Source organism: Pleurodeles waltl, chromosome 1_2 (assembly GCF_031143425.1).
Source record: "Pleurodeles waltl isolate 20211129_DDA chromosome 1_2, aPleWal1.hap1.20221129, whole genome shotgun sequence".
Classification (NCBI taxonomy): domain Eukaryota; kingdom Metazoa; phylum Chordata; class Amphibia; order Caudata; family Salamandridae; genus Pleurodeles; species Pleurodeles waltl.
Window position 1 is genome coordinate 1,338,549,369 of NC_090437.1, and position 21,931 is coordinate 1,338,571,299.

At 48.9% G+C, this 21,931-nt stretch overlaps 1 protein-coding gene across 1 annotated transcript in view; it reads right to left on the reverse strand.

Annotated features, from left to right (window-relative positions):
* Positions 1 to 3,349: 3,349 nt before the first annotated feature.
* NPR2 (natriuretic peptide receptor 2) overlaps positions 3,350 to 21,931 on the reverse strand; it is a 428,259-nt gene continuing 409,677 nt past the window's right edge. Inside the window, exons 21-22 of the mRNA XM_069205697.1 lie at positions 20,268 to 20,359; positions 3,350 to 14,822 (exon numbers count right to left, since the gene is read on the reverse strand). Coding sequence (XP_069061798.1) covers positions 14,760 to 14,822; positions 20,268 to 20,359 — 155 coding nt within the window. The 3' untranslated portion in view covers positions 3,350 to 14,759. The remainder of the gene's footprint in view (positions 14,823 to 20,267; positions 20,360 to 21,931) is intronic.

Below are 21,931 nucleotides of genomic sequence, written 5' to 3' on the forward strand. Positions count from 1 at the left end.
ACTAGGGGTGCTCCGGTTCCAGCCTGCTAGCAGGTAAGTACCTGCGTCCTCGGGGAGCAGACCAGGGGGATTCTGTAGAGCACTAGGGCGGGGGGTCACAAACAGGCACACAAAATACACCCTCAGCGGCACAGGGGCGGCCGGGTGCAGTGTGCAAAGTAGGTGTTGGGTTTTAGGTTGAAATCAATGGAGACCCGGGGGTCACTCTGGTGATGCAGGCAGGGCACAGGGGGTTCTTCTCGGACCAGCCACCGACTAGGCAAAGGTGAGGGCTGCCTGCTGGTCACTCCTGCACCGGTAGTTGGTTTGGGGGCTGCGGGTGCAGTGCTTATTCCAGGCGTCGGATTCTTTGCTACCGGGCAGTCGTGGTCAGGGGGAGGCTCTGTATTCTCTCTGCAGGTGTCGCCGTTGGAGTGCATGGAGGTCATCTCAGGGTGGCCACTTTGTGGGAGTCACCTGGGGATCCTCGCTGCAGTGTTGGTTCTTCTGGACACAAGCCGGGGGCGTCAGGTGCAGAGTGTTGGAGACTCACGCTTCAGAAGTGAGGCTGGAGTCCTTTTAAATATGGTTTCTTCTTTGTTGTTCAGATAGAGCTGCTGTCCACAGGAGTTTCTTGGTCCTTTGAGTTGCAGGGCAGTCCTCTGAGTCAGCAGAGGTCGCTGGTCCCGCTGGATGCGTTGCTGTTGCAGGTTCTTTGAGTCTGTAGACAGGCCGGTAGGGCTGGGGCCAAGTCAGTTGTCGTCTCCGTCTTCTCTGCGGGCCTTTCAGGTCAGCAGTCCTTCCTCTTGTTTAGGTCATTAGGAAATCTGAAATCCTGGGTACAGGGTCGCCCCTAAATACTGAATTAAGGGGTGTGTTAGGGTCACAGGACAGTAGCCAATGGCTACTATCCTTCAGGGTGGCTACACCCTCCTTGTGCTCCCTCCCTTTGTGGAGGGGAGCACATTCCTTTCCCTATTGGGCTAAACCCTCCAAAACAAGATGGAGGATTTTCCAAGGAGGGGGTCACTTCAGCTCTGGTCACCTTAGGGGTGGACCTGGCTGAGTGGGGTGACTTCTCCTTGTATTTCTCATTATCTCCCCAGACTTTACGCCAAAAGTGGGGGCTGTGTCCAGGGAGGCAGGCATCGCCACTAGCTGGAATGCCTTGGGACACTGTAACACGAATCCTGAGCCTTTGAGGCTCACTGCTAGGAGTTACAGTTCCTGCAGGTGGAGGTGTGAAGCACCTCCACCCAGTACAGGCTTTGTTTCTGGCCCAAGAGAGCACAAAGGCTCTCACCCCAGGGGGTCAGAAACTCATCCCTCAGTGGCAGGCTGGCACGGACCAGTCAGTCCTGCACTGAATGATTGGGTAATATACAGGGGGCATCTCTAAGATAACCTCTGGGGCATCTCTAAGATACCCTCTGTGTGCATTTTGTAATAAATCAAACACTGGCATCAGTGTGGGTTTATTATTCTGAGAAGTTTGATACCAAACTTCCCAGTGTTTAATGTAGCCATTATGGAACTGTGGAGTTCGTTTTTGACAAACTCCCAGACCATATACTTAATATGGCCACACTGTACTTACAATGTCTAAGAATAGACTTAGACACTGTAGGGGCATATTGCTTATGCAGCTATGCCCTCACCCGTGGTATAGTGCACCCTGCCTTGGGGCTGTAAGCCCTGCTAGAGGGGTGACTTACCTATGTCACAGGCAGCATTTTGTGTGCATGGCACCCTGAGGGGGATGCCATGTCGACTTTGCCTTTTTCTCCCCACCAACACACACAATCTGCAATTGCAGTGTGCATGTGTTAGGTGAGGGGTCCCTTAGGGTGGCACAACATATGCTGCAGCCCTTAGGGACCTTCCCTGGTCACAGGGCCCTTGGTACCACTGCTACCTTTTACAAGAGACTTATCTGTGTGCCAGGGGTGTGCCAATTGTGGAAACAAGGGTACATTTTAGGTGAAAGAACACTGGTGCTGGGGCCTGGTTAGCAGGGTCCCAGCACACTTCTCAGTCAAGTCAGCATCAGTATCAGGCAAAAAGTGGGGGGGTAACTGCAACAAGGAGCCATTTCCTTACATGGTGTAAATCCATTCAGTAGTTTTTTGAGAAATAAAAGAAAAATCTAATTTCTATATATAGGGACGCAAGGGCACCGCGAACCCTTCCAAGGTCTGATTGGCTGCCAACACTTCAACAAGGAAGTGCTGGTAGCCATGTTGGGACTTGACTTCAGCCGAGTCCCAGAAAAAAAGATTTAAAAAAGGGGCCAGGGTAGGTACACCCTGACCCCTTAGCTCTGGTGCTGGGGTCCCCGAGATTGGCCTGGAGAGGGGGGCCGCAAAATATAAAAATAAAATGTTCAGGTCAGGCCCGTGGGTGACTGTGAGTGGGTGGGGCTGAGATCAGCCATTAAAGCAGCACTATAAAATGGCAATGCCCCCCCTGGACTTGGCCCACCTGGGGGCTTCAAAATTATGAAGCGCAGGAGGCCTTGCTTGTTTTTTATTTTATTTTTTATTTTCACCAGATCATTGAATCCGCCATGACTTGAGGTGAAGATTACAAAAAAATGTTTTTTAGCTCTGGGGGGAGAGGTCATTCTGGGACCCCAGCACCAGGGCTGAGGGGTCAGGGCGTCCCTACCCTGGCCCCTTTAATGTTTGTTTTCATCTTTTTTTCTGGGACTCGGCTGAGTCCCATCATGGCTGCAAACACTTTCTTGTTAAAGTATTGGCAGCCAATCAGATCTCAGCATGAAATCAGGAGGGTTTGCGAAGCCTTTTTACAAATTTGGATTTTCTTTAATTTCTCAAAAACTACTGAACACATTTACACAAAATAACAAAAAGGCCTCTTTCTGGAACAGGACTTACCTTTCTGGCAAATTTGGTGTAATTCAGTCCAGTGTTTCGGCGCGATCGCTGTTCAAAATCCCTATGGAAAAATGAATGGGGAAACCGTGTTTTGAAACCCCCCACTTTTTTTCAGCCCCCGCTTGACGGATCACCCCGAAACTTTCCAGACAGGCGCTGAAGTGAGTGTCATATTTTCTTGGAAAATGTAGTGAAGATTCATCAAACTGCGCCAGTTATTAGCAAAACAAAAACGCTTTTTCTATAGAAACTAGGTCCTAACTATAACTACCTAGAGGCGACCACCACTAGGTAATATATAGGGTACGGGGTTTTATTTTAAATTCCTTCCTCTGTTGTTTTATATGGAAGTGTGTTGCAGTTCTCTGCCTCTCTTGATCCTGCTCGCCTCACAGATTGCTGGGGAAAATTTTCTTCAAACCAGTTGCAGCAAGCCAGGTAGAAAGTAGGAAAATAAAAAAGAAAGTCAAACCTTGGTTTTTTTCACTTTTATTTTTGGTACTTGAACAAAATATTTATTCATGTTTTAAGTACATATATTTACAGCCTTGGTTTGAGAGGATAAATATATATTTACAGATATATTTAATCTCGAACAAGTTCTAAAAATCTCCATGTAAAAGCTCCAAAAAATAAAAAGTACACTGTTTTTTTCACTGTTGAAAACATTTCTCAACCTCCAAGAAGAAAAATAGTAAGGGAAAATTGTGGGCGAACCAGTCATTAAGGCCATATTTGGGGGTCAGACAGGTTCAGGTCTCAAGTGGACACGCTTCTGGTGAAATAGGGAGGTTTGTGGGCAGGCCGATGCCTCGGGAAATCCCGTAGATGTTGGGTAACGCTCATGTCATGTGTTCACCATGCTGGACATGTGACTGACAGCCCTGCTAGCCAATCAGAGGCACCAGCCGGACAGGAGATGTTGGGTAAAGTTCATGTCACATGTACACCATGCTGGAGACGTGACTGACAGCCCTGCTAGCCAATCAGAGGCACCAGCCGTACAGGAGATGTTGGGTAAAGTTCATGTCACATGTACACCATGCTGGAGACGTGACTGACAGCCCTGCTAGCCAATCAGAGGCATCAGCTGGAGATGTTGAGTAAAGTTCATGTCACGTGTCCACCATGCTGGACACGTGACTGACAGCCCTGGTCCTGCTGGCCAGTCGAGGCACCAGCCAGGCAGGAAGCCTCCCAGAGCCTGCATACACAGTCGGTCACATATTCAACGATATAGTTGTGTACTTGTGCGTGATGCAGTAGTTACTTTGAGGGAAGTCACCCACCATATATGAAACACCATTTGCAGGTCAAAAACTATTATTTGTGTCATACAGAAGGTACTTTGCTTTAACTTGGAATTACCTAGCCCTTCCTGGAAAGAAACAGAGAACTCCTGAGATTTGACACAGTCTTTTTTCCCCTTGACCCTGGCCTTGCGCTACCTGCGTGCCCAACAAGGCCTAATTTTGATTTTGCGCATCTTTTTGTGTGTTGTGACAAATAGGATCTGCACAGCACTGATGTGAAGCAGCTACTGGCAGGAGTCTAGCACTCCTTGGTGGAAGGGTGAGGTAAATATGTTGAATAAAGGCAAAGTGCAGTCTGTGTTCCGCTTACCCAGAATATTCGGGAGCTAAGTTGAGACCCCAGTGCACGGTGAGAAGGAAGGATGCGTAAAAACCTCAGACGTGCCAAATGTGGGCGTGCGCTGCTCGCTTATTTCCTGCTATACACTGCTGTGGACTAGTAGTGACATGAATGTGCGCAAAACATGGAAAGAATAAACACAGCAAAGAAGAGAGCATAGTGAATGTGCTGTGCTCCAATAGCCTCTAGGCGCTTGCGAGAGCTGACAGAATGAGGGTGCTGTAGCTTGCAGCCCTCCATGGCGGTGAGGGCTAACAGGTTGCCAGGGTATAGAGCTGGGCCAAGGATCTGGCCGGGCTCTACTAGAGCACTTTACGTGGTTGTCCGTGTCCTGAGTGGAGCCTGGTTGCAGCCATGTCCTGACAGATGCAGCTATGCCTGTGATTGTCAATGTCCTGGATTGAGACCAGGGTTGAAGTAGGGTAGAGGCCATGCCCAAGCTGACAGAAGAGTGTATGCGGTTGCCAGGGTGAAGGATTGGGTCAATGATCTGGCAGAGCTTTGCTAGAGCACTTGACGTGGTTGTCCGTGTCCTGAATGGAGCCTGGTTGCAAGCTGTGTCCTGTGAGATGCATCTCTGCCTGTGATTGTCAATGTCCTGGATTGAGACCAGGGTTTAGATAGGGTGGAGGCCATGCCCAAGCTGACAGAAGAGTGTATGCGGTTGCCAGGGTGAAGGATTGGGCCAATGATCTGGCAGAGCTTTGCTAGAGCACTTTACGTGGTTGTCAGTGTCCTGGTTGCAAGCTGTGTCCTGTGAGATGCAACTCTGCCTGTGATTGTCAATGTCCTGGATTGAGACCAGTGTTTACATAGGGTAGAGGCCATGCCCAAGCTGACAGAAGAGTGTATGCGGTTGCCAGGGTGAAGGATTGGGCCAATGATCTGGCAGAGCTTTGCTAGAGCACTTGACGTGGTTGTCCGTGTCCTGAATGGAGCCTGGTTGCAAGCTGTGTCCTGTGAGATGCATCTCTGCATGTGATTGTCAATGTCCTGGATTGAGACCAGGCTTGAGATAGGGTAGAGGCGATGCCCAGGCTGACAGGACACTGTGTGTGGTTACAAGGGTGAGGGACTGAGTCTAGAATCTGACCGGGCTTTCCGAGTGCACTTTGGATGATTGGCAGGACGTGGGTGGAGTCGGAGTGCTGGCTGGGCTCTACTGAAGAACTTTGGGCCTGATTTAGATTTTGGCTCATGGGTTACCTCGTCACAAACGTGATGGATATCCCGTCTGCCGTACTCCAATCTCCATAGGCTATAATAGGATCGTAATGTGGCGGATGGAATATCTGTCACGTTTGTGATGGAGTAACCCGTCCGCCAAACGGTAAATGAGGCACTCTGTGTGGTTGTCCATGATCTGATTGGAGCCTGGTTGCAAGCGTGTCCTGCCTAGCGCTGTTCTGCTTGTGATCATCAGCGATCAGGATTGAGACAGCGTGACGCGCGTTCCCTGTCTGATACAACATTGTGTGTGGTTGCCAGGATGCAGGGTTGAGTCCAGGAGTTGGCCAGGCTCTCCGAGGGCACTTTGCATGAACGGTTGAGTCCAGGAGTTGGCCAGGCTCTCCGAGGGCACTTTGCATGAACGGTTGAGTCCAGGAGTTGGCCAGGCTCTCCGAGGGCACTTTGCATGAATGGTTGACTCCAGGAGCTGGCCAGGCTCTCCGAGGGCACTTTGCATGAACGGTTGAGTCCAGGAGTTGGCCAGGCTCTCCGAGGGCACTTTGCATGAACGGTTGAGTCCAGGAGTTGGCCAGGCTCTCCGAGGGCACTTTGCATGAACGGTTGAGTCCAGGAGCTGGCCAGGCTCTCCGAGGGCACTTTGCATGAATGGTTGAGTCCAGGAGCTGGCCAGGCTCTCCGAGGGCACTTTGCATGAATGGTTGAGTCCAGGTGTTGGTCAGTCACCTGCGCAGCTTTCTTAGACCTGGTTTACTGCGAGCATGAACCAGAGGGACTGGGTTATTTTTCAGACAGCAGTGTTTTAAATCCCTGAATCCAGCTGAATCAAGGCACAGATGCTACACCCGAAGGCGAGACAGATTAGCCCGGCGATTGCAAGAAACCACCAGTCACCTTCTTGCAGATCTTTATACCCTCCATATCCAACCTAAAGAAACGTGCACCCCCAGATCCTCGCACAACTTTTGTCCATGTGTGTGGTCAATCAGTCCTGCATGCTCTGATGAAGGCAGGGGGTTGTTGTGGGCAAGGACAATAGGATTGCAGGGTGGGAGGTTGTCACCTAGGTGATTGTATAGACAAAAACAAGGCAATGAAAGCTTGAGAAGAACCCCCCTCACAGCAGTGCAAGCAGTAATCCCTGGCTGAGATATTGCCCCCCTCCTTTACTGTGGGTGAGGAGAGGGTGAGGTATACTGGAGGGTGATGGTGGAGAGTCGCCAGGGGCAGTCCTCAGGAAGTCAGTCTCCCCCCTACACAGAGGGAAGGAATAGCATCTTGTGAATGGAAGTACCTGAGAAGCAGGGTGGACTTTACTGAACTCGAGAAGTTTGGTTGGGTGGAGTGCACCACAGATGAAGAGAGACAGTAGAGTGGACTGCACCACACCTGAAGAGGGAGGGAAGGGTGGTCTGCACCACAGCTGAAGAGGGTCAGCAGGGTAGTCTGCACCACAGCTGAAGAGGGACGGCAGGGTGGTCAGCACCACAGCTGAAGAGGGACGGCAGGGTGATCTGAACCACAGTTAAAGAGGGACGGCAGGTTGGTCTGCACCACAGCAAAAAAGGGACGGCAGGGTGGTCTGCACTACAGTTGAAGAGGGACGGCAGGTTGGTTTGCACCACAGCAAAAGAGGGACGACATGGTGGTCTGACCCACAGCTGAAGAGGGACGGCAGGGTGGTCTACACTACAGTTGAAGAGGGACGGCAGGGTGATCTGACCCACAGTTAAAGAGGGACGGCAGGGTGGTCTGCACTACAGTCGAAGAGGGACGGCAGGGTGGTCTGCACCACAGCTGAAGAGGGACGGCAGGGTGGTCTGCACCACAGCTGAAGAGGGACGGCAGGGTGGTCTGCACCACAGCTGAAGAGGGATGGCAGGGTGGTCTGCACTACAGTTGAAGAGGGACGGCAGGGTGGTCTGACCCACAGTTAAAGAGGGACGGCAGGGTGATCTGAACCACAGTTAAAGAGGGACGGCAGGGTGGTCTGCACCACAGTTAAAGAGGGACGGCAGGGTGGTCTGCACCACAGCTGAAGAGGGACGGCAGGGTGGTCAGCACCACAGCTGAAGAGGGACGGCAGGGTGATCTGAACAACAGTTAAAGAGGAACGGCAGGTTGGTTTGCACCACAGCAAAAGAGGGACGGCAGGGTGGTCTGCACTACAGTTGAAGAGGGACGGCAGGTTGGTTTGCACCACAGCAAAAGAGGGACGACATGGTGGTCTGACCCACAGCTGAAGAGGGACGGCAGGGTGGTCTACACTACAGTTGAAGAGGGACGGCAGGGTGATCTGACCCACAGTTAAAGAGGGACGGCAGGGTGGTCTGCACTACAGTCGAAGAGGGACGGCAGGGTGGTCTGCACCACAGCTGAAGAGGGACGGCAGGGTGGTCTGCACCACAGCTGAAGAGAGACGGCAGGGTGGTCTGCACCACAGCTGAAGAGGGATGGCAGGGTGGTCTGCACTACAGTTGAAGAGGGACGGCAGGGTGGTCTGACCCACAGTTAAAGAGGGACGGCAGGGTGATCTGAACCACAGTTAAAGAGGGACGGCAGGGTGGTCTGCACCACAGTTAAAGAGGGACGGCAGGGTGGTCTGCACCACAGCTGAAGAGGGACGGCAGGGTGGTCAGCACCACAGCTGAAGAGGGACGGCAGGGTGATCTGAACCACAGTTAAAGAGGAACGGCAGGTTGGTTTGCACCACAGCAAAAGAGGGACGGCAGGGTGGTCTGCACTACAGTTGAAGAGGGACGGCAGGGTGGTCTGACCCACAGTTAAAGAGGGACGGCAGGTTGGTCTGCACCACAGCAAAAGAGGGACGACATGGTGGTCTGACCCACAGCTGAAGAGGGACGGCAGGGTGGTATACACTACAGTTGAAGAGGGACGGCAGGGTGATCTGACCCACAGTTAAAGAGGGACGGCAGGGTGGTCTGCACTATAGTTGAAGAGGGACGGCAGGGTGGTCTGCACCACAGCTGAAGAGGGACGGCAGGGTGGTCTGCACCACAGCTGAAGAGAGACGGCAGGGTGGTCTGCACCACAGCTGAAGAGGGACGGCAGGGTGGTCTGCACTACAGTTGAAGAGGGACGGCAGGGTGGTCTGACCCACAGTTAAAGAGGGACGGCAGGGTGATCTGCACCACAGTTAAAGAGGGACGGCAGGGTGGTCTGCACAACAGCTGAAGAGGGACGGCAGGGTGGTCTGCACCACAGCTGGAGAGGGACGGCAGGGTGGTCTGCACCACAGCTGAAGAGGGACGGCAGGGTGGTCTGTACCACAGCTGAAGAGGGACGGCAGGGTGGTCTGCACCACAGCTGAAGAGGGATGGCAGGGTGGTCTGCACCACAGCTGGAGAGGGACGGCAGGGTGGTCTGCACCACAGTTAAAGAGGGACAGCAGGGTGGTCTGTACCACAGCTGAAGAGGGACGGCAGGGTGGTCTGTACCACAGCTGAAGAGGGACGGCAGGGTGGTCTGCACCACAGTTAAAGAGGGACAGCAGGGTGGTCTGTACCACAGCTGAAGAGGGACGGCAGGGTGGTCTGTACCACAGCTGAAGAGGGACGGCAGGGTGGTCTGCACCACAGCTGAAGAGGGATGGCAGGGTGGTCTGCACCACAGCTGGAGAGGGACGGCAGGGTGGTCTGCACCACAGCTGAAGAGGGATGGCAGGGTGGTCTGCACCACAGCTGGAGAGGGACGGCAGGGTGGTCTTGCTGTGCTGCCCAGCGCCAAAATCCTATAAACATGGGCCTGAGATTGTAAAGTCCGACTTTGTACCTAGCGATGCTGTAATTGCTGCAGTCACGTTTTTCTGCTGATGCTGCCCATGCCTGGAGGAAATGCCTGTACATGAAGTGTAGCGCCCTTCCTTCGCCCCTTGGCCTTCGAGGCGGGAACGTGTTCCACAGCTTGTTCAGCCAAGGTTACATGTGTATTTAACTGAAGGTTGCGTTTTTCCTCTCCAGTGTTATCAGACAAAGGTACGTGTGTATTCCCTTTGTTTTATATAGCCATGTGCTCCCAGTGGAAGGCTGTATGAAGAAACCTGTATGCTCTTTCTTTGTGCAACGAGCTCTCGCGAGTTGCTGGGAGACCCCTGGCCACCCGAGCCAGCAATTAACAGATAATGATTTTTTCTTTTGTTAAAAACCCCTTTCAGACTTTGATTAGTGTGTGTGCAGATTTTCTTTGACAGGTGTATCTAAGAAGTGCAAACACTGGAAGATGGGCTCTACTCACTTATGGGAGAATTCAGATAAGCACATCTGGGAATAAAGGCAAAGTCAGGAAAGCAACATCTGGCTACAGAGGAATACAGCTGAAAAGTGGAGCCTAAACACTTCAACACTTTGAGGGACACAGCTGTAGAAAAAACAGCTGGCTATTGAAGAGGTTAGTAAGATGCTAGCTGGAAGAAGAGGAACATTCAGTGGTCGCCACTGGAGATAGACTGGGGTCTCCATAAGAAACACAACTGGAAAACACTGGAACATTCATGAAAGACACAACTGGAGACACACCAGGGCTTTCATGAAAGACACCACTGGAGATATACAGGGACTTTCCTAAAAAACACCACTGGAGATACACAGAGACCTTCATGAAAGAAACCACTAGAGATACACAGGGACTTTTATGAAATACACCACTGAACATACACGGTGGCCTTCATGAAAGACACCACTGGAGAAAAACTGGGACTTTCATGAAAGACACCACTGGAGATACACTGCAACCTTAATGAAAGACACCACTGGAGATACACTGGGACCTTGATGAAAGACACCAGTGGAGATACACTGCAAACTTCATGAAAAACACCCCCATAGATACACTGCTAAGTTCATGAAAGACACCACTGGAGATACACTGGGACCTTGATGAAAGACACCACTAGAGATTCACCATGACCTTAATGAAAGACACCACTGGAGATAACACTAGGACTTTAATGAAAGACACCAATGGAGATACACAGGGTACTTCATGAAAGACACCACTGGAGACACAATGGGACCTTCATGAAAGCCACCACTGGAGTTACACCCGGACTTTCATGAGAGACACCACTAGAGATTCACCAGGACCTTGATGAAAGACACCACTGGAGATACACAGGGTACTTCATGAAAGACACCATTAGAGATTCACCGGGACCTTTATGAAAGACACCACTGGAGATTCACCGGGACCTTCATGATAGGCACCACTGGAGATAACACTGGGACTTACATGAAAGACCCCACTGGAGATACACCAGGACCTTCATGAATGACACCACTGGAGACACAATGGGACCTTCATGAAAGCCACCACTGGAGTTACACCCGGACTTTCACCACTAGAGATTCACCAGGACCTTGATGAAAGACAACACTGGAGATACACTGGAAACTTCATGAAAGACACCACTAGAGATACACTGCAACCCTAATGAAAGACACCACTGGAGATACACGGGACCTTAATGAAAGACACCAGTGGAGATACACTGCAAACTTCATGAAAAACACCCCCAGAGATCACTGCGAAGTTCATGAAAGACACCACTGGAGATACACTCGGACCTTGATGAAAGACAACACTGGAGATACACTGGAAACTTCATGAAAGACACCACTAGAGATACATCGGGACCCTCATGAAAGACACAACTGGCGTTATACCGGGACCTTCATAAAAGACACACTGGAGATACACTGGGACCTTAATGAAAGACACCACTGGCGATACCGTGGGACCTTAATGAAAGACACCACTGGTGATACCGTGGGACCTTAATGAAAGACACCATTGGAGATATACTGGGAACTTCATGAAAGACACCACTGGAGATACACTACAAACTTCGTGAAAAACACAACCAGAGATACACCGGGACCTTCATGAAAGACACAACCAGAGATACACCGGGACCTTCATGAAAGACACTGCTGGAGATTCACTGGGACCTTGATGAAAGACAACACTGGAGATACACTGGGACCTTGATGAAAGACAGCACTGGAGATACACTGGAAACTTCATGAAAGACACCACTAGAGATTCACCAGGACCTTGATGAAAGACAGCACTGGAGATATGCTGAGACCTTAATGAAAGACAGCACAGGGCAGACACCAGGGCCTTCACGAAAGACACCACTGGAGTTACACTGGGACCTTCAGGAAAGACACCACTGAAGATAACACCGGGACATTCATGAGAGACACCACTGGAGATACACTGGGACTTTTACGAAAGACACCACTAGAGATACATCAGGAACTTCATCAAAGACACCACTAGAGATTCACTGGGACCTTCATGAAAGACACCACTGGTGATACCGTGGGACCTTAATGAAAGACACCACTGGAGATATACTGGCAACTTCATGAAAGACACCACTGGAAATACACTACAAACTTCATGAAAGACACTGCTGGAGATACACCGAGACCTTGATGAAAGACACTGCTGGAGATACACCAGGACCTTGATGAAAGACAGCACTGGAGATTCACCGGGATCTTGATGAAAGACAACACTGTAGATTCACCGGGACCTTCATGATAGGCACCACTGGAGATAACACTGGGACTTTCATGAAAGACCCCACTGGAGATACAATGGGACCTTCATGAAAGCCACTACTGGAGATACACCCAGACTTTCATGAGAGACACCACTAGAGATACACCAGGAACTTGAAGAAGAACAGCACTGGAGATACGCTGAGACCTTAATGAAAGACAGCACAGGACAGACAAGAGGGCCTTCATGAAAGACACCACTGGAGATTCACCAGGACCTTCGTGATAGGCACCACTGGAGATACACTGGGACTTTCTTGAAAGACCCCACTGGAGATACACCGGGACCTTCATGATAGGCACCACTGGAGATAACACCAGGACTTTCATGGAAGCCACCACTGGAGATGACACGGTATGGAGGTAAACTGAGATCTTCATGAACAACACCACTGGTGGTTTACTACAACTTAAAAGGCACCACTGTAAAAAGACTTTACCCCTCATGAAAAGCGCGCCAGGAGATACTCGGAGACCTTCATGATAAATACCTGTTGAAATAGACTGGAACCTTCATGAAAGGTAAAACTGACAAGCATGATGTTTCTATAGAAGGCATTAGATGGGAAACTTTAAGAAAAGAATAGCACAGGTGGAGAGAAGGCGAACTTCATGGTAGGTATAGGTATAGCAGTAAAATAGTGTACATTTATGATTGATGCACCAGGGAGGAAGTAAGAGCTGAGAGAATGTCTAGAAGGCACAAGTAGATAACAAGAAAATATACAAGGCTAGGAGGGAGTGGCTTCAAGTGGGAAGAACGATGCCTATGACAGATATCAGCATGGCGACGGGGTAAAAGAGACATTAATCTTGGAAAATAAATCAGCAGCAAAAAGGAGGGAGCATCAGATGTGCTGCGGTAGGACTTGGGCAGAGGGGACAACATTTGGGATGAAAAGACTGGGCTTGGAATATGAGATCAAGGACTGACACAAGTAGATGCAAAGTGTGGACTGAATATGAACGGATCTGGGGAGAGGATCCTTTAGGATCTTACAGCTGTGGCTCAGACAGGGCAGCCTCCAGGAGGGCACTTATGGGCATACAGGGGTACTGAGAATGAGCAGTTGGGATAGCATGGGCAAGGTTTGAAGGCACAACTGAATATACCCTGGATATTATACGAGGTAAGTGGGCTTAGCCAGGGATAGAGGGGGTGCTTCACTGTTCCATGTTGAAATATCAGGTCGGAGTATCATTAATGTGCTATCAAACATCAATGCATCTGTGACATGATCAGGACTTCTCATATACGCTTTGGCTCTCGAGAGGTTAAACTAGCACAGAGGACAGCAGTCTTTCCATAATGTAGAAATACAGTGTCAGAAAGGCACACCCAGACACATGGGGTTGTATCCTAAAGGCAAAGCTGAAACGCCGGACAACGACTTGGGTGTATTGTGCTCACAGACTCCCAGTGTCACAATATTTCATCTGCTTCCCTTGACCACAGCTAATTGCACTTACAAGACATGGTACACCTAGAGGACTGGGGGAAATGGGATGCAAATGACCTATAACACCCATTCTTGGGAGTCTCCTGCACCTTACTGCACACAGCGTGTCCGACGCGGACGTCAGGAGAGACCCTATAGGCTCTGAGTCACATCTTTCAAAGTTCATTGGTCACACAGTTCGTGGAGGCGGTCATGATCTGGAAGTGATATGCTGGCTATGCTTACTTGAGCAGCTAGAAATACCAAGCGCTCTTTGGATTTGCACCTCAGTGACTGTACGGCGGTTAAATGGCTTCTGAAGTATCTGATAAATGTCTGTGCTGAACCTAGGCATGTCCACAGGGAAGGTGTTCTCGGAGGGCACTAGTGAGTGTGTCACAACCATCAATTTTAGACCCTGTTCCTAAATCCATGCATCTAACTTCCTCTTTCCACGTGCACATGGTTAGCAGTCTCTTCTAAATCCAGCTACAATGAAAAATAGACAGTCTTTCCCCGAGGGACAGTCATGAGAATCCACAAAAAGTATGCAGTCCACAGTTTTGAGCCACCCTTCATTTGTCCTGTAAGTACAGATCCAGGTGAGGGCCAGCATTGCTGATTGTGGAAACTCCAGGTGTGCTGGTGGCTGTGGCTTCCAGCGCCTATTGCTTGAAACGTAGATTCAACAAGGCTCCAACTGATGTCGATTCCAAGTGGTCCAGGTAAGGACCAGTCCAGGAGGGAGTGGCACTCTGTGTGTCCTCAGTGCTGTACTTGCAGCTCTGTATGAGTATGAAAACTCACACCGCCTTCCACTTATCTCTACCACACAGAGTCACCCAGGTGTGGTTGCCCCGTACAAGGTGGAGGGCCTCACTGCAGTGACCAGCAAGACTCCGCGGATGAGGTGAAACGTCTACGGAAGGAAGGAGCTCCTCTTTGTCGGGTCGCAGGAACCGCGAACCATTGTATATTGAAAAATAGAAATATATGGATATAAAATGGGTCCCTCAGATTATGTCATCCTCGGTTCTCTCGCCCAGGAGCCAGTATGTCCTCATTTTTCCTTTTCCCTGCAAGGAAACAAAAAAAAGTTGTAAGAATCTCAAACAAGTGACCAGAAGCATAGGTGATTTGGTATTATGCAGAGAAGGGGTATCTGAAGTTTGCTCACCAGGGCTAGAATTTTAGAATAAGTACTCATATACCAATGTTATAGATGGATCCCATACTCATAGAAAAACCTTGGATAGTTTCACCCCTCTTGGACCATTGTTGAATAGATGCAGCCCTCATGGGTCAATGATGGATGAATCTGGCCCTTATGGATCAATGTTGGACAGATCTGACCTAATGGACTATTGTTGGATGGATCAGGTCCTCACAGAACATTTTTGAATGGATTCAGCCCTCATGGATCAATGTTGGATGGATTTGGCCCTCATGGACCCATGTCAGTTGGATCTGTCCCTTATAGACCACTGTTGGAACAATCTGGCCCTCATGGACCAATGTTGGATGGATCCGACCCTCAGGGGCCAATGTTTGATGGTTCTTGCCTTTATGGACACTGTTGGATGGATCCGGTCCTCACAGAACACTCTTGAATGGATCCGGTCCTAATGGACCAATGTTTGATGGATCTGGTCCTTATGGACTAATGTTGGATGGATCAGACCTTATGGACCAATGTTTGATAGATCTGGCCCTCATGAACCAATGTTGTGTGGATCCAGCTTTTATAGACCAATGTTGGATGGATCTAGCCCTCATGAACTAATGTTGGATTGATCCGACCCTCATGTGCCAATGTTAGATGGTTCTGACATTTGGTTCTGGCCATTATGGACAATTTTGGATGGATCCGGTCCTCACAGAACACTGTTGAATGGATCCGGTCCTAGTGGACCAGTGTTTGATGGATCTGGCCCTTATTGTCTAATGTTGGATGGATTGGACCTTATGGACCAATTTTGGATAGATCCAGCCCTCATGAACCAATGTTGGGTGGATCTGGCCCTTATGGACCAATGCTGGATGGATCTGGCCCCCATGGAACAATGTTGGATGGATCCGACCCTCATGTGCCAATGTTTGATGGTTCTGGCCTTTGGTTCTAGCTTTATGGACCAACGGTTAGATGGATGAGATCCTCACAGAACACCTTTGTATGGATACAGCCCTAATGGACCAATGTTTGATTGATCTTGTCCTTATGGACTAATGTTAGATAGATTTGGCTCTTACGGACCAATGTTGAATGGATTTGGCCCTCTGGAACCAATTCTGTCTGGACCCGGAAATTATGGACCAGTGTTGGATGGATCTGGCCCTCCTGGACCAATGTTGGGTGGATCCGACCCTCATGGGCCATTACTGGATGAATCTGGCTCTCATGAACTAGAGTTTGATCAATTTAGTCCTCATGGACCAATACTGGATGGGCCTGACTCTCATGAACCATTGTTGGAAGGATCTGGCCTTCAAGAACCAATGTTTCATGGATCCAGCTCTCAAGGACAATGTTGGATGCATCAAGCTCTCATGGACAAATGGTTGGATGAATCCAGTCCTCATGGACCAATATTGGATGTAACGAACATTGTGGCTCAATGTTGGATGGATTCTCCCCTCAAACCATGCAGTAGAATATAGCACTATTTATCCCACTGTTGAGGGCTATTACAGTTGTTAAAGGCCCTCTTTCCACATTATGTATCCGAGCTGCAGAGAGTCACTCAGTCTGAAGGAATACTGAGAGGCAGAATGTCCTACAAAAGACATATTGTAATGCTAAGAAATTTTGCAGGTAGATTCCCCACCGAATTTAGCAAAAATCGGAGGATTTTCTATCACCTTCCAGCCCTAAATTAGGTCCTCGATCTCGACCATTTGTGGGAATCTCACACTACGAGGACTCTACGAGCACATGAGCAGTACTCTGTGAACACACAGGCCCAGATCTACTAAGATCTTGCTTTGGGTTGGGTCACTTTTTCGGTCTAGCCGCGACACAAAATCTATTCTGGGATTTACAAAGCCACACAAATCCCAATTAGTGCAGCTTTGTAAAAAAAAAAAAAGTAATGCAACACAGTGCAAAGTGCTGCCTTTGTTATGTTGCCAAAGATAGGCGTTACTGTGCATCACCCATCTATTTTCACCCAAACCCATATTTAGAAAGACTTGTAAAAATGGGTTGCACCAAAATGGTGCCCTGCCTGAGGCTGGCATAACAAGAAGAAATATGTTTATTTCTCATGGGTTTTTCATCTTTGAGGGAATAGGCTCAAAGGATAGTTTTTGTGCAGGAAAGTGTACAGACGCACACACACAAAGACTGACATGTACAAGCACTCATTCATATAAGCAACAAACATGCAGGCACTCGTTCACCTAGAGCAAGGCTTGTACACTCACACACACAGACAAAGGCATACAGATACCTATGCACGAAAGTAACAGATGTGCAGACACTCATTCACATAGAGCGAGGCGTGTACACACCCGTGCACACAGACACAGGTATACAGGCACCCATGCACAAAAGCCATAGACATAAAACCACTCATTCACAAAGGGCAAGACGTACACACCTGCACACACAGACACAGGTACACCAGTCCCAATATGCACATGTCCACAGGCAGAGAGGTGCCTCTGTGCATTCAGATGGGCGTCCATACAAAATACAACACACATGCTGGCATCCATACAAAATACAGCACCCATGCTGGCATCCATACAAAATACAACACACATGCTGGCATCCATACAGAATACAGCACCCATGCTGGCATCCATACAAAATACAACACACATGCTGGCATCCATACAAAATACAGCACACATGCTGGCATCCATACAAAATACAGCACCCATGCTGGCATCCATACAAAATACAGCACACATGCTGGCATCCATACAAAATACAGCACACATACTGGCATCCATACAGCATCCATACAAAATACAGCACACATACTGGCATCCATACAAAATACAACACACATGCTGGCATCCACATAAAATACAGCACCCATGCTGGCATCCATACAAAATACAGCACACATGCTGGCATCCATACAAAATACAGCACACATGCTGGCATCCATACAAAATACAGCACACATACTGGCATCCATACAGCATCCATACAAAATACAGCACACATACTGGCATCCATACAAAATACAGCACACATACCGGCATCCATACAAAATACAGCACACATACTGGCATCCATACAAAATACAGCACACATACTGGCATCCAAATACAGCACATATACTGGCATCCGTACAAAATACAACTCATATACTGGCATCCATTTGCACACGTGCATATTCACACATAAGCAAAACACATTCGGTCACAGACGACGCATTAAAAGACACACAAGCGCAGTGGGTGGAAGAATGAACAGATGGATGGATGGGTGGATGAACAAAAGAATGTTGGACAGAAAGGGTGGGCGCTCAACACTGAAGAGACTAAAGCTTTATGTAAAGTTAGGGGCATATCTACAACAAACTGGCACAGGACAACGCAGAAAGGGACCTTGCTACGCTGCCCTGCGCCACACGGAAGAGGTGGAAATGCACTGTGTTTATGAAATACAAAGCATTTCGGTCCTTTCCCCCTGTGCTGTTGCCCGTTTGGCTGCCTAGCACCAATACAGGCACACTTGCACCACAGTAGGGTATAGATTGCTATTAGTAACTGCTTAAATTGGGAAAGAGAGCTGAACAAGCTAATATATGCATGTAGGATTACGCTGCTCCCACGGGTTCCAGTCCCATGAAAGTACTTAGGGGTAGGGAGCATTCACCAAGGACAATACTGCTTGGCGATCACGAGCTAGAAAGAGGAAATGGCCAGCCTCTGTTGTGAGAGAACACTGGAAGGGCGTAAAAGGCGTATAAAGACAACTATGACCGCAAGCCTGGAGAAAGGGAGGTTAAACTGAAGTTGGGGGATTGGATGCTTTCAAATGAGCAGTCAAAACCAGAAAAGGACAAAGTAAGTTTAGTAAACTTCTCCGAGGGCCAGATTACGAACTTGGCGGATGGAATACTCCATCACAAATGTGACGGATATTCTGTCAGCCGTATTACGATTTCCATAGGGTATAATGGAATGGGATATCTGTCACGTTTGTGATGGAGTAACCCAGCCCGCCAAGATTGTAGTCAGGCCCTGAGTCGTTGGTCTTTATTCCAATTCTACGCAGCTGAGGGATGGTAGCGTATGGCAGTTCAGCAAGTTGGCCAAGGGCGGCAAGATACTGATGCGGGAAGAGGAGAGTGCTCCTGGATGCTCCTCCTCTGCAGCATCTTTGTGGGTTGAACTCGACAATGAAGGGGGCGATGTGGTGAGTGAATAGTAAATGTGCCTTTGCGGAGTTCAGGTGGGGATTTGGGTGAGGGAGAGCACATTAGGAACCAGGATTCCTCTTCTGGTTCTGCAAAGGTTACTAGGTGTGGAAGGATGGTTGTACAACCTGATAAACTGAAAGATTTTATTGTGGGTTAAATAACCCACACATTTTATGCTCCTTTGTTAGGCTCTTTTGTTGTGGCTTTTAGTTTCTTCCTACTATTTCTGCATGGGTGTGATTTTGTTGTGTTGTGTTGTATTACTGTGTTAAGAGGGAAGATGTGTGCCATGTCCTTGACCCAGCGCTCTAGACTCGTGTTGTGTCCGGGAGTTCAAGAGTAGTGAAGTGTGGGGGTTATTCTTACAGGACACAGCTCAGTAGAAGATGCATCTGAGCTGGGACCAATGAAGAATCACCTTCCCACAGTCGTCGTCATCATCATCACACTCTGTCAGCCTCTTGTGAAGCAGAAGGCTGAGACACATCTATCCCTGCAGTATCAGCCAAAGATAAGTAGAAAAGGGTAACCACACTGAATTCATTTTTCCCTGCTTTTCTTTGACTGATCAGTCTTCCTTCTCAACAAAATCCCAGGGAGGAACCCGGACAGCCCTGTCTCCACCAGCTGCTTCAGAAGAGGCCGAAGAAGTGCCATGAGAGAACAGAGATCCGGCTACTCCAGGGCTCCCGCAGCACATGGGGGACATGGACAGCCAGGATGCTCTTTGTATGGGCTTCTTGTGGTAGCTGCAACCTGATTGGTTGGCCAGCTCCCAACATTCCATACTCAGCGTTAATTATGGAAAGTTACTCGCCATCCATGCTTGTTCCTCTCACAATAAGTATGTGTTATCAGAATAATGTTGGTGAGGATTGAGTAAATCTGTGCATCTCCTAGATACATGAATGGCCATCCATGTATAGATTCCTAGCTTTAAGTGAAGACCTCAAAGAGATGGCCTCAATGCATCCAGGGTCACCCCCTTGCAGACTCAATGCATCCAGGGTCACCTCCTTGCAGAGACCTACCTTCATTTCCACGTCTCCTCGCAGCTTTAAGTGGAAGCGTGACATCTCCTTGAAGACCTCAAAGAGATGGCCCCAATGCATCCAGGGTCACCCCCTTGCAGAGACCTACCTTCATTTCCACGTCTCCTCGCAGCTCTAAGTTGAAGCATCTGAACTCGTCCAGCACCTGCTTCGTTGTGTCTGAGAGGTGGATCTTCAAGGCTGTCACGGAAGAGCAGAGAACATGGAAGCATCAACCACAGAAGAACACGGACCAGTAGAGATCGCACGCAGGGAGATGCCAGCACATGGTTTTGTGATGGAGCTATCTTTAATGTGTGGATAGTTCCTCACAACCTCAGCTCACAGTGTAGGGTAGAGAACGGTTAGATTTCAGGTTCGGGTTAGGCTTTGGGTAAGGTTAATTTAGATTAAATGATTGTTGTGTTTTACAATTAGATGTTTTGCCTGTTCTTTAAATGGGGTGAAGAGCTGTAGAACCTGACATGGTACATTTCAAAGCATGCAAATGGTGTGAAAGAAGGCACATGGTGCGGTTTGCGTGCCAGTATTTCGCACACAAAAATATTGTCTGAAGTAAACATTGTGTCCTACATATTGTTTACAAACATACTGTTCCATTGGATGTAGATTTTATCAACTATATACATTTCTTTAAATTAGATATATTTTATGGACAATATTTAGGCCATGATCCTCATGTCAGACAAAATTCCGAGAATATATTTTGGTGCCACAAGCACCGGAAACACCAGGGTGGGGATTAGGAGCAACGCAGTGGATTTCCAGGTGTCGGGGTGCATGGGCAGGACCGCCATGTGTGTCAAGGAGCGTAAACGAAGCTGAAGTCACGTGTCTGGTCTTCTTCACCATGGAGACTACATGTGTGACTACAGGGGACTATGTAGCATCTGGGTAAAAATAGCTGGAGCCCACAATCTTCTGCAATGGAAATGGAAGGCGAACGCAGCCTGATGTCAATGTATCGCGGACCAACACAGAATATAACATCACTAAAATCAACCACCTGCGTAGTCCACCCCCTATCCCTCCTGTGGCTGAAACAGCATTCAGAGGTATCACCCCTTTCAGGCCAGTTAGTCCTCTCCTCTCCGAAGCAGCATTTTCTGCAGCTCCCAAGTGGCACTCATTGTTTTGACTCCGCAGATGCCACCAACTTCCACCCAACCACAACAATCAGGAAACGTGCCTGAACCCAAATAATGGATTTAGGGGTTGAGAACTGGTAGTGGGTGGGAAGGGGCATTGGTTCCAAGTGATACCAAGTGGAAAGTGTGGACGCGGTGAGACTGCAGATCATCATCGATGTTCTCCACTTACTGGATGATGTGGACTCAACCGATGGGTCCTACTGGACTCAGGAGCATTGATTGGGCAGGCTGTTCAATCTTACTCACTGACTATCAGTGACTCTAGTAGAGTTGTCTACTACTCATCGCACACTGCTCTTGAGAGCCTCACAGACCCTACCTCGAGCCTGCACTCTGGAGCATCCCAGGAGCCTTTCACCACCACGTACAAGAGAGCGAGAAGGAGTCGGAGGGATTCTGAAAACTAGATTCAGGCATGTGGCCTGGCCCTAGAAAGACTTCTACCTTTTTGGTCCTTCGGTTTTAGGCCAGTCCTTCTCAATGATGCATGTTGTTTGGTCACCTGGGGCAGATAATGTGGTCTTGTCTGTGTCTAATTGTAAGGTTAGTCTGAGGTCTACTTTCGAGAGGATGTATATGTTTAATAGTATCTGTTGAAGAT